The following is a 12,629-nucleotide window of genomic DNA, read 5'->3' as shown; positions in this document are numbered from 1 at the left end:
ACATACCTGTGACCTTTCTCCCTGATGGACTCTCTCATACACAACTCATATCTATCAAACAGACAATTTCCAACTCAATCCCCAGCCTGATATCCAAATCCACAGAGTGCAATTTAAACATTAACTTGTAATTTGATATCCTGCTAAATGCTTCTGCTTAAGAAAAATTACAGTATATGCCTTTCCTTCAGACACTTCATTATATTACTATAAAGGAGAAATTGTTAAAATCAGAACACCCCCTCAACAAATCATTACTGATCTTCATAAATAATACTCTCCTCACACTTTCCCATTTTGTATACAAATTTTGATTAATTTCTGTAAAATCTTAACAACCACAGACGAAATGAAAACTAGACTAAGGTCTGATGCTTCCATTTTATCATATCCAATTGCAAGGGCAGTATCTTAATCTTCTTCCATTCCTTAGGGAGTCTTCCAGTTTCAAGACTCATTAATTTAACACACAGGTCATCACTAACATTCCCTTCAAACATGTGAAAAACCTTATCCAGCTCCACTGCCCTACTAACATTAATATTACTTAGTACAGTAGAAAGTTTATTTTTCACTTGGTCAGACTATAATAAATTTAGTTTAATCCTTTATCCAAGTGTGTGCAAACAAAGTTTGTGCCTGAAAGTATCTTCAGGACTGGGGTAAAGTGGTACAACACTGGGAGACTCCTTGCAAAGGTGGAGCAAGCTAACAACACTCCTATCTCCATATCTCCCATAATGCAAAACACATCTCCTTGCGGATATGTATAATGTTATACATTGTTATGATGTTTGCACACACACTTGGATAAAGGATTAAACTAAATTTATTATAGTCTGACCAAGTGAAAAATAAACTTTCAACATCTTTCTCTAAATCCAGAGTAATTTAATAAAAAGGTGGCACACCGTTTGGCATCTCCTATAGGAGGAGATGACCTTGCTAATGCTTCTGCCTTGGTATCTCCACTTGGGCCTGGCTCCCACCGAAGAGACCTCAATAAAGGTCAAAACTAGTCTGGGTAGTGGCCCCTCCCTTAATGCATAACATTATACATATCCACAAGGAGATGTGTTTTGCATTATGGGAGATACTGAGATAGGAGTGTTGGTAGCTTGCTCCACCTTTGCAAGAGTCTCCTGGTGTTGTACCACTTTACCCCAGTCCTGAAGATACTTTCAGGTGCAAACTTTGTTTGCACACACTTGGATAAAGGATTAAACTAAATTTATTATACTTAGTACAGTATATCCACTATTTACCAATAAACTCACTACTTAAACATCTATCATATCACCTTTTCCTCCTATCCACCAAGATCTGCAATCCACATTTCTTCAACTTCTATCCATAGCCAGCATTCCAATGTCCTGATATTGTCTTAGTCACTCATCTCTAGAAGCTCGCCTATGTTTTCACATCATGGTAAAAACCAGGTGACCAAATCTGAGCACAATAGTCCAAGCGTGATCTGACCAGTGCTTTATACAATGACACAACCACTTCCATATCCTACATGTTAGAGCAATTCTTATCAACAACACATGCAACATGCCCTCTAAACTTCAGTCTACTGTTCCTTTCTTTTAAGGTTACACGGTGATCAGCACTCATATATGTAAATTTAGGGACACAAAAACACACGTGTTGAACAGATTATTTTATTAATTACTAATAAAATAAAACTTGATGTTTTGATCCTTGTATCGAGGTCATCATTGGAAGAATACAAGTGTATAAGGAACCAAGCTACATGCCCTGTATATCGGTAAACTAAATCTACGTAGTTAATGACTACGTAGATTTAGTTTACCGATATACAGGGCATGTAGCTTGGTTTCTTATACACTTGTATTCTTCCAATGATGACTAAGTAGTTAATGACTACGTAGATTTAGTTTACTGATATACAGGGCATGTAGGCATGTAGCTTGGTTCCTTATACACTTGCATTCTTCCAATGATGAACTCGATACAGGGATCGAAACGTCAAGTTCTATTTTATTAGTAATTAATAAAATAATCTGTTCAACACGTGTGTTTTTGTGTCCCTAAATTTACAAATATCAGTCTACTGTTAACCATCACTCCCAAATCTCAAATCTCATCCACTTCCTGCAGCATAGCACCATCAATATACAGTATAGTACAGAGCCTTTTATTTCTGCACTCCAAAATGAAACACCTTGCAATTATTAAAACCATAATCCCACTCCTCTGTCCAAGTCAAAAGTCTATTCTAAACTTCCTAAAGGGAATTAATATCAGCAGTGTTACTTATAATTCCTCCCAACTTTGCATCATCAGCAAACAACTGAAGATCCCCAGTCAGTCCACATGATATACCATTTACAAACAAGAATGATATAATCACGTAATCACAAGAAAGATATTTATTTAACCAAATATTTCGGTCTGGAAATAGCAGACCATCGTCGGTGGTATTACAAGAACAGTTTAAAAAAAAATATACAAGCTAGAATACTAACAATAGATCGTTGAAATTAGAACATGCCGCGTGATGTTATATCACTAAGTATGAAACGAAATATTTTGAAGTAGAAACATGATTGAATTTGCTATAAAAAAAAAAAAATAATAAATAAAAAAAAAAAATAAAAATAAAAAAAAAAAAAAATTAATGAGTAATCTTGATTAGGCTTTCCCAGATTTTTGATATAGATATGCAGTCATTACGATTCAGGTTGGGATGATGGAGCAAGGCCTCCACGCTTTCCTTGAACAAACGTTCGAACCTATAACGGGATCTATGTAAGAGGCGCGTTTTGGACCAAAGGATGCTGTGGTCAGTTTCAATCCCGTGTTGAGCCAAACCAGACTTTTCAGGTTTATTGTGAAGAATGGATGATTGATGTTCTTGGATTCTTTTTTCAAGAGAACGTCCAGTCTGTCCAAAGTAAGAGAGATCACAGTTGCAAGGAATTTGATAAACTCCAGGAAGAGATAAAGTTGAGCGTTTGTCTTTAGGAGAAGGAAAATGAGAAGACAATTTGTTAATAGGAGAATACGTAGCTGTTAAATCATATTTCTTCAAAATTCTTGCGATAGGTTCTGAAATACCGGAGATATAAGGAATAGGTACTCGACGTATTGAATCTTTGTTGTTTTGTGGAGGATTATAAGATGTAAGAAGACGTTGAATACTTTTTTCAGAAAAGCCATTGAGTTTCATGTGTTGCTGGATAGTAGAAAGTTCTTTCTGTAGATAATCAAAAGTAGAACAATTAGTTTTGGCTCTTTTGATGAGACATTTTATAATTCCTGTTTTTTGACATGGATGATGGGCTGATTCTTTCAGAATATAACGACCTGTGAATGTTGGTTTCCTGTATACTGTAGTTGTAAGAATATTTGAAGATGATCGGATGAGGAGAACGTCTAAAAAAGATAACTGGTTGTTTTCTTCTAATTCCATAGTAAACTTTATGCGATGATGTAAGGAATTAATACTGTTTAAAAAGGAAGATAAAGTGTTTTTACTGTGAGGCCAAATAGCAAATATGTCATCTATATATCTTACCCAAAAAGATGGTAGAGGGAAACTAGATGTGAAGAGGACTTTTTCTAAATGTTCTAAATAAAAGTTGGCTAAAGCTGGAGAAAGAGGACTTCCCATGGCTGTTCCTTCTACTTGGCTATAAAATTTGTTTTGACATATGAAATAACCAGAATGTATAACGAAATCGAATAGTTTTATAATATCTTGAGGAAAGATGTCAGCAAGTAGTTTTAAAGTTTCCTTAAGAGGTACATTGGTGTATAAAGATTCTATATCAAAACTAACCATAAGATCTGTAGGTTGTAATGAGACATCTTTTAATTTTTCTAAGAAATCTGAGGAGTTTTTTAAAAAAGAACTCGAGTTGCCAATGTAAGATTTCAGTAATTTAGCTAGATATTTGGCTATACGGTAAGTAGGAGAATCAATGCAATCTACTATTGGACGAAGAGGATAGTCAATCTTATGGATTTTTGGAAGGCCATAAAATCTAGGAGGTCTTGCAAAATGAGTTTTAAGTCTTTCAATTGTGTCTTTATCCAAACTGATGACTTCATCAAGGAGAGAATTTAATTTCTTTAGTTGTCTGTTGGTTGGATTATAATCAATTTCTTGATATGTGGAGCGATCTCGAAGCAAAAGAGAAAGTTTTCTTCTGTAATTTACTGAGTCCATAACTACTGTTGCTTTTCCCTTGTCAGCTTTAGTGATAATGAGGTGATTATTTTTTCTCAAGGACTGTAAAGATTTCATTTCAGAAGGAGATATGTTAGAAGGAGGAAGTTTAGCCTTAAGTAGAGAAGAAGCGACTTCTAGGCGAAGAGCATTAGCTTTATCGCTGGTTAGATGATGAAGATTCCTTTCAATGTTAACTAGGAAATCTAGATATGGTATTTTATTTGGAACAATAGAAAAATCATGTCCTTTTGAAAGGATGAGGGTTTCGCTTTTAGTCAATGGACGTCCGGATATATTTACAATCCAATTATCTGGAGTTATGAATGGCTTGGATTGTTTAGACGAAAGAGCCTCATATTTACGGTTAAGATGTTGACTTAGTTTATTATAAGCACGTTGAGTAGAACGTTTAGCTACATTTAGAACTATGTGAGAAAGATGTGGATCCAAATTTGTGGATATATAGGTGCGTAAATCAGAAGTCTGATGACTGTGAATAGCAAGATCACGTTTAGCAGCTTTAAGTTGATTACGGATTAGAGATAAACTTGTGTTCCGGTAAATATTATGAGCTCCAGGAGATTTTATTGTTTCTTTAATCTTAGCGAAATTGGGAATAATCTTGTTGTCGCGGCACTTTTTTAAGAAATTAATCTTTGCTCGTAACCTACCTTGTATAACTGAAAGTTTTCCTAATTTACCAGTTATTTTGGTATCATTTTCCCCGCGAAGGATAAGAATTTGTTGTTTTAAGGATACTTGCGACATAAGACTGAATGATATAATCACGTAATCACAAGAAAGATATTTATTTAACCAAATATTTCGGTCTGGAAATAGCAGACCATCGTCGGTGGTATTACAAGAACAGTTTAAAAAAAAAATATACAAGCTAGAATACTAACAATAGATCGTTGAAATTAGAACATGCCGCGTGATGTTATATCACTAAGTATGAAACGAAATATTTTGAAGTAGAAACATGATTGAATTTGCTATTAAAAAAAAAAAAAAAAAAAAAAAAAAAAAAAAAAAAAAAAAAAATTAATGAGTAATCTTGATTAGGCTTTCCCAGATTTTTGATATAGATATGCAGTCATTACGATTCAGGTTGGGATGATGGAGCAAGGCCTCCACGCTTTCCTTGAACAAACGTTCGAACCTATAACGGGATTTATGTAAGAGGCGCGTTTTGGACCAAAGGATGCTGTGGTCAGTTTCAATCCCGTGTTGAGCCAAACCAGACTTTTCAGGTTTATTGTGAAGAATGGATGATTGATGTTCTTGGACATTGATGATTGATGATTGGATGATTGATGTTCTTACTTTGGACAGACTGGACGTTCTCTTGAAAAAAGAATCCAAGAACATCAATCATCCATTCTTCACAATAAACCTGAAAAGTCTGGTTTGGCTCAACACGGGATTGAAACTGACCACAGCATCCTTTGGTCCAAAACGCGCCTCTTACATAGATCCCGTTATAGGTTCGAACGTTTGTTCAAGGAAAGCGTGGAGGCCTTGCTCCATCATCCCAACCTGAATCGTAATGACTGCATATCTATATCAAAAATCTAGGAAAGCCTAATCAAGATTACTCATTAATTTTTTTTTTTTTTATTTTTTTTATTTATTTATTTATTTTTTTTTTTTTATAGCAAATTCAATCATGTTTCTACTTCAAAATATTTCGTTTCATACTTAGTGATATAACATCACGCGGCATGTTCTAATTTCAACGATCTATTGTTAGTATTCTAGCTTGTATATTTTTTTTAAACTGTTCTTGTAATACCACCGACGATGGTCTGCTATTTCCAGACCGAAATATTTGGTTAAATAAATATCTTTCTTGTGATTACGTGATTATATCATTCAGTCTTATGTCGCAAGTATCCTTAAAACAACATTTACAAACAAATTGGACAGCAGGTGGTGGCAAAAATAGAACCCTAGGGGCATGCCACTGGTTATTCTCCTTATTTGAGACACTGCTCCATCATAAACAACTTGATATTAGAGAGCCAATCGCCAATCCAATATACTATCTGTTAAAGATACCAAGAAATTTTATACTTGGTTTTAATCCTTTTCCCAAGGAAGCAAAACAATGTTTTGTGTGTGAAATATATTCATGTCAGAGCTACTTGTAGATCAGTGGGAGTCAGACACGGGAGAGATATGAAAGTTGAAGTAATGCAGAATATATATAACTCGTATACAAGTAGCCAAAAAGGTGCATGATCTTATTAATAAAAATCTCTGGATGAGAGAAAGATGTAAAAATTTTTTTTTACCTTGGATTTATTATACGTTAAAGATACCAAGAAAATTTATACTTGGGAAAAGGATTAAAACCAGGTATAAAATTTCTTGGTATCTTTAAATGTATAATAAACCCAAGGCAAAAAAAAAAAAAAAACTTTCTACAATATACTATCTCTTTCCATCCCCTGCAGCTTGTACACCAAATTATCAAATGCTTTTGCAAAGTCAAAGTATATCACTGCATGTGGTTCTCCCTTAACTAACACATTTGTTACCTTATCATAAAATGCAAGTAAATAACGTGGCATTTCTATGGAACCTAACATCAGTGTTACACAAGGGTCACCTGTATATTATAAAAAAAGCATTGGCAGTAATTCAAACATGCAATGAATAAAAAAAAAAAATGGACAGAAACTCAAACTGAATTGCACTGCTATAAGAAATTAAATGATACCTTGTCATGTAGAAAAAAAAATTACAAAAATTTTTCTTCAAGACAGGAAAGGAGAAAATTAAGCATAATTAGTAAGGTACTATATAATTTGGATTTAATTAAGAAAATTATTGCAGACATTTAAAAAAAAAAAAAAAAAAAGAAGAAAACAGCAGAACTACCAAATATCACCACATATCTTTCCCAAGAACTAAATTTTGGGATTCTGAATCCAGAAGGATTTCTGAAGTAAAATGTAACACTTACTGCCATCCATTACTGCAGCTACATCATCGTCTTCCAAGAAAATCACACGGTTGGTATGCTCAATTATCGCACTGAAAAATGAAAATAAAATATTTCAAAATCCTGAAAATAAGAAAACTAATGCATTTTTAAGCTTTTTTTTTTTTCAATCTTTCAAATGGAAAAAGAAAGAGATGAACACCTGGCATCAGAAGCAAAGAAATATTCTACTTCTTTTTCCTCTCCAACAGGATGAAATTCTGTAGTAGAATCTGAACGTTGAATACCTTGTGGCTTTACAGAATTTGATGGCAAGTTGGCAGCTTGGCGAGGACGATGATCTAAAAGCAAAAGGATATTTTCTTATACCAATTTTTTTTTTCACATTAACAATTTAATAAAATAGATACCGGTCTTACAACAATAGAAAAAAAAAAGCTATAAAGAAAGTAATTGTTTTATGATACAAAGAAAATATTTTGCTTTATATCCAAAAATGTTTAATGTGAAACATCAATTTTATTCAAAGAATACCCCCCCCCCCAATAATCATTCTTGTTTGATAGTGTTCAACTCCAAACAACAATCAAGTTTCCAGAAATCTAAAAATCAGACAAGTAACATAATTCTCTAATAGTCCACATCAAACTTTCAATGGCTTAGGAAAATTGTGAGGCATTGTTTAATGAAATGCATCAATAAATTGCTCTTAGACACTTGATGCATCTGTGAACATTGACCATAAAGTTATTTTAGTTATGAAATTGACTTCCTTAAAGAAAATTGATTTTTTTTAAATATACAAAAACATGGTTGATGTATATATAGCAAACACTATAAATAAATAAATAAATTCTATAACATCCTTTATGTCTCAAATGAAGTATCCAGAACTTTTTTTAATTCTAACCAAGCTTTAAAAATCAGTAAGTCTAGCCTTAATCCTCAGTGGCTGACCTGATGATTTGAAGACTTCAGGCATGAGAATACAGCAGACAACTGTTACCATCGTGTATTCCTAAGCCCTGTTTGAAATAAGGTATATTACTGTCTTTTAAAATAGTGCAAGTTCCATGGTCAATTTTTTTTTTAAGTTAAACAAGGATTAAACACAAGTTTCTGTAAAAAAAAAACATAACTGCCTTTGCCAAAGATCAACTACTTGAAAACTAAAAGACAAAGGCTTAGAATAAGTTCTTTCTAGTAGGCAACTAGAATCTAACATTTCTATTAGTAGTCTAACATTATGGACATGAAGTGCTACCACAAAGATACAAAAGCACCAATATATACTCTAGTAAGGCAAATTAGATGAAGATAACAATAGAAGAAAATCAGATAAAACTTTCTGAACATATATTATAAAACAGACCAACATGTTACTGTTTAATTTCTCAGAAAATGATAAGCTGCTTTCTCCTCTCCAATTTTGATTTAATATAGTGAAGAATTTTGGTTCACACATAAAAATAATCCCTGTTTATTTTTATTTAATTTATTTTCTTTATGTAAATCCCACCTATGAAAGGCTGTCAACCTATTGTATATTAGTATTGTGAGTATCCAGAAATTTTCCAAGAAGTTTCATGGAATTTTCCCAAGCCACTTCAGGCTTCAGACAAGAAGGATGGTGGTCTCACACAGGGAAATGAATCTACCACTTAAACACATTCACAAATATATGCTATCTACCAATAATTATCTGGTTATTTGAAGTTATGGAACATTCCAGGTTTCTTAATAACATAAAAATCAGTGTACAGATAGTAGGAAGCAGTATTTCATCGAAATAGTTGAATACAGGGGGTATAGCAACACGATGTGAACTCAGTGACTTAGAGGTGTCATCATTGACTATCACACTAGTGGCATGTCCATATGTACTATTGCCACTCAACTTGAGCATCCAAAATCAACAGTTGGCGATTTATTTATTTATTTCATATCCAAACACAAGTGGTACAGTAGTGAGTAATTGGTACAACATTATTTACAACAAATTAGGATACATTAAAAAATGAGAACAGCTTAAATTTAATAGGCAAATTATACAGGGAATAATAGGTAAAAATCAAGAAAAAAGAAACTAGATATAAGTTATATACAAGAAATATGGTCAGATGTTCTTCCAATATCAGATTGGCAATGTGATCAACAAATGAAGATGGTCTGGCATCATTAGTGCAGGAAAACACCCAGGGCACCTGCCGAAAATGACTGATAGGGACCTGTTTTAGAGGGTGCTAAAACAGGTGGCATGCAAAAACTGGCTACAATCAGCACAGACCAACCATGATTATTATTACCCCAAGACCTAGTTCCAGAGTGCCAGTAACACCACAGTGAGCATTAATACTGTATGAAAAGAATTTCGTTTACTGGGTTTCCATAAAAGAGCAGCAGTACACAAGCCAAACATCATAACAACAAATAAGGTGGCTCGTTTGGCCTGGTGCAAAGAGCATGTGAACTGGTCAACTGTCCAGTGGAAATCGATTGGAGCTGTGAATCAAGGTTCACCTGTTTCCAGTCTGATGGCAGGTGTGGAGGCAGCCTGGTGAACGCTTATTACCACAAAATGTTGTACCCACAATAAAGTTTGGTGGTGGAGGAGTAATGGTGTGGGATGAATTCAGCAGGTTTGGAGTGGGACCACTGGTTGCTAGCCATGGTTCCATGAAGGCAGTCAGTATCTTGATATTCTGGATAATCAGGTGCTGCCTACACTGTGCAGTTTTTATGGAAACATATGTTTGTTGACCTCAACCCCACTGAACACCTGTGGGGAGAATTGGAGCGGTGTTTGAGGTCCAGAGCAGCACATCCCTGATCTGTTGCTGAACTCAGAGCTACTCTGATGGAGGAACGGAGACAAATTCCACCTGATATCTGCCACACATTAGTGGAAAGCCTCCCTCAAAGGGTGCAGGAGGTAGTCAAAGGTGGACATACCCAATATTAGGGTCCACCTTCTGGAATCAATTGTAAATTGTTAGTGTCCAAAGGATTAGTGGTAGATAGCATATATTATGCCCATATTGGGATTGAAACCCATAGACTGTTTGTTGCAGAGTGGATATGCTATCTGCTTAGATAGTAAGGCCCCTAAAAAAAAACCAAGTAACTACAGAATCTTGTTCAGACTTTTACAAACATTTAACCCTCATATGGTATTGCAACCTGCAGCTTTTACTGTAAACAAACTGAGCTAAAAAGACAAGCATATTATTATTATTATTCAGACCTCCATGGAGTCAAAAGACTCATCGTGTGAGGTCCTTCCTAAGAAACACAAAGTCTATCAAGACTCATCGAGGGGGGGGTCCCCCCACTAAGAAACAAAGTCTATCATACCACTCCTTGAACTCATTGACCGTTCTCGCTCTCACCACTCCATCAAGGCAATGCATTCCATGGTTCAACCACCCTCACACAAAGAAACCAATCCTCACCCTCTTTCTCACAGTTTCCTTTCGTAACTTCCAGGGATGGCCTCTTGTCATCACCCCTTCCTGCTGTTCAACCAAGTGAAAGAACTCCCCAGTGTCAACCCTGTAACCACTTCTCGACAGTTTAAAAGTCTCAATCATATTACCTCTCCTTCTTCTATCCACAACTCTGCAGTCCACATTCCCTCAGCCAATCCTCATAACTATCATTGTACAGTCCTGAAACCATCTTTGTTATCCAGCTTTGTACCTTTAATAATTATTATTATGTGACACCTTCAGTGAGTGCAAAGACTCATTGAAGGAGAGTGCTAACAGTATCGAACGATTGTCCCTTTCCAACTACCGCGCTCAAACTTGCTTAACTTTTTGCCCGCCATTAGCAGCAGAGGCTCTACCAATTGACCATATATACACTTTTTATTCATTACAACATAACTTAATTATCTCTTGACTTTGATTTTTAAAAATAATTTTAATATACATTCTAACAAGATATTACTCATATAATTAACATAATAGCATAGATATTAGAATACCTAATATTAACAGAATAGAATCTCTTAAGAGCAGTGCTTGTTTTCTGGAAAAAAAAGTGCCAGTTCTCACCATGAAGATGTTATTACAACAACTTCCACACTTTTAACATATCCTCCAATATACCCTCGTAGTCTCGCTTTGTTGGCATGCTTTGTGCGCTGCACTCTCCTTATGATCTTAAATCTTTTTTCTTAATGACATTAACTGTTGCTTGTGAGATTCTCCAAAATGACTGATTTTACCATTTGACCACTCTGCTAAAATTTTCATTCCCATGTGTTTATTGACGACAAGACTTCCGACATCACAACACGCTTTGCAGCCCAACATTTTATTCTTGACATACAGCCACTCGTTTCTCTTGCAGAAGGCATTTTTCTGCAAAAATGTCCAACATTCGGGCTAATCATTATCAGAAGCTGCTTCCTTTTGACCACGTGGATTTTGTCTTGGTTTCGTGATCCTCTTCACCAAGTGTATTTTCGTTGCTCGTTTTCTGTTTTACAGGATCACAAGTAGATTCAACAATTTCTGCTTCTTCAGCCTTACTTTTTTTCTCATTGGCATAAAGTACCTACTTATTTTACTCATTTTGAGCAATGATTGCACTGATTTAACTTAGATTAATTCAAAACTCACGTGAACACCTGCCTGTTGCAGAGTGAATATGGAATTGATAAACCGATATTGGAAGCAAACAGAAGTGAACACAACTTCATGTTTCCGGTTACGTACCAACCTATGAAACAGGAAAGCAGGGTACCAACTTATGAGTAATCAAAACTGAAAATTCAATTCGTGGACACAGTACCACCTACTGGAATATTTATAATGCACTTTGCTGTCAATAAATCGCAAATTTTTAAAAATGTAAGAAAAAAGGTGTCGGTACTGCATACCATTGCATACTGTCAGATAAAAAGCACTGCTTAAAAGTATAATAAAAATGTTTAAGATGATAATATAGAGATTTATCATTTCCCTATATATAATAAATCAAAACCATGATTTACTTTATACATTCATTTTAAAATAATAGACAGTGGTTCTTAACCTTTTCGAAGTCATGGAACACTTTTGATTATAAGAAAAATTTGGGGAACACCAAAAGCATTAGGGTCATAAAAATAACAATAAATTATGCATTGAGTTGCCTTTTATAAAAATGAAACTTATTTAATGCGATACTTGAACTTGTCGGCTTTTGCAAATTTCAGCAATATCAGGTATAATATGTGATATAGTTACCCTCATTTCTTTGTCTATATTAGTAAGTCTTTCGCACTTTTTAGTTTTTATATTGGTCAATATTGAGAAACCAAGCTTACACAAACATGATGTTGAAAACTGTAACAAAATTTTTAGTGCCCTTATGGAGATAGCTGGGTATTCGGCTAGGACAAAAATCCAAAGAGTTATTTCAGAGAATTTCGTTTTTAGAGTACGATCCGTTGACAAGGTAACTAATTGTTCTTCTTCTTGTAACGAA

The 12,629-nt window shown here is 34.7% G+C and overlaps 1 protein-coding gene across 3 annotated transcripts in view; it reads right to left on the bottom strand.

The window, feature by feature from the left end:
* Nucleotides 1-12,629, bottom strand: part of LOC150099476 (glutamine--fructose-6-phosphate aminotransferase [isomerizing] 2-like) — a 256,437-nt gene that overhangs the window by 117,782 nt on the left and 126,026 nt on the right. For all 3 annotated transcript variants that reach the window (XM_090404433.1, XM_090404434.1, XM_090404435.1), the window contains 2 exons: nucleotides 7,354-7,492; nucleotides 7,173-7,243 (listed from right to left, as the gene is read on the bottom strand). In XM_090404433.1, coding sequence (XP_090260559.1) covers nucleotides 7,173-7,243; nucleotides 7,354-7,492 — 210 coding nt within the window. The remainder of the gene's footprint in view (nucleotides 1-7,172; nucleotides 7,244-7,353; nucleotides 7,493-12,629) is intronic.

This window comes from Typopeltis vanoorti, chromosome 14, assembly GCF_054136105.1.
Source record: "Typopeltis vanoorti isolate ZY-2024b chromosome 14, IOZ_Tvanoo_1.0, whole genome shotgun sequence".
NCBI classification, from domain to species: domain Eukaryota; kingdom Metazoa; phylum Arthropoda; class Arachnida; order Uropygi; family Thelyphonidae; genus Typopeltis; species Typopeltis vanoorti.
The sequence above is the reverse complement of the archived record's forward strand: the minus strand, read 5'-3'. Positions and strand labels throughout refer to the sequence as shown.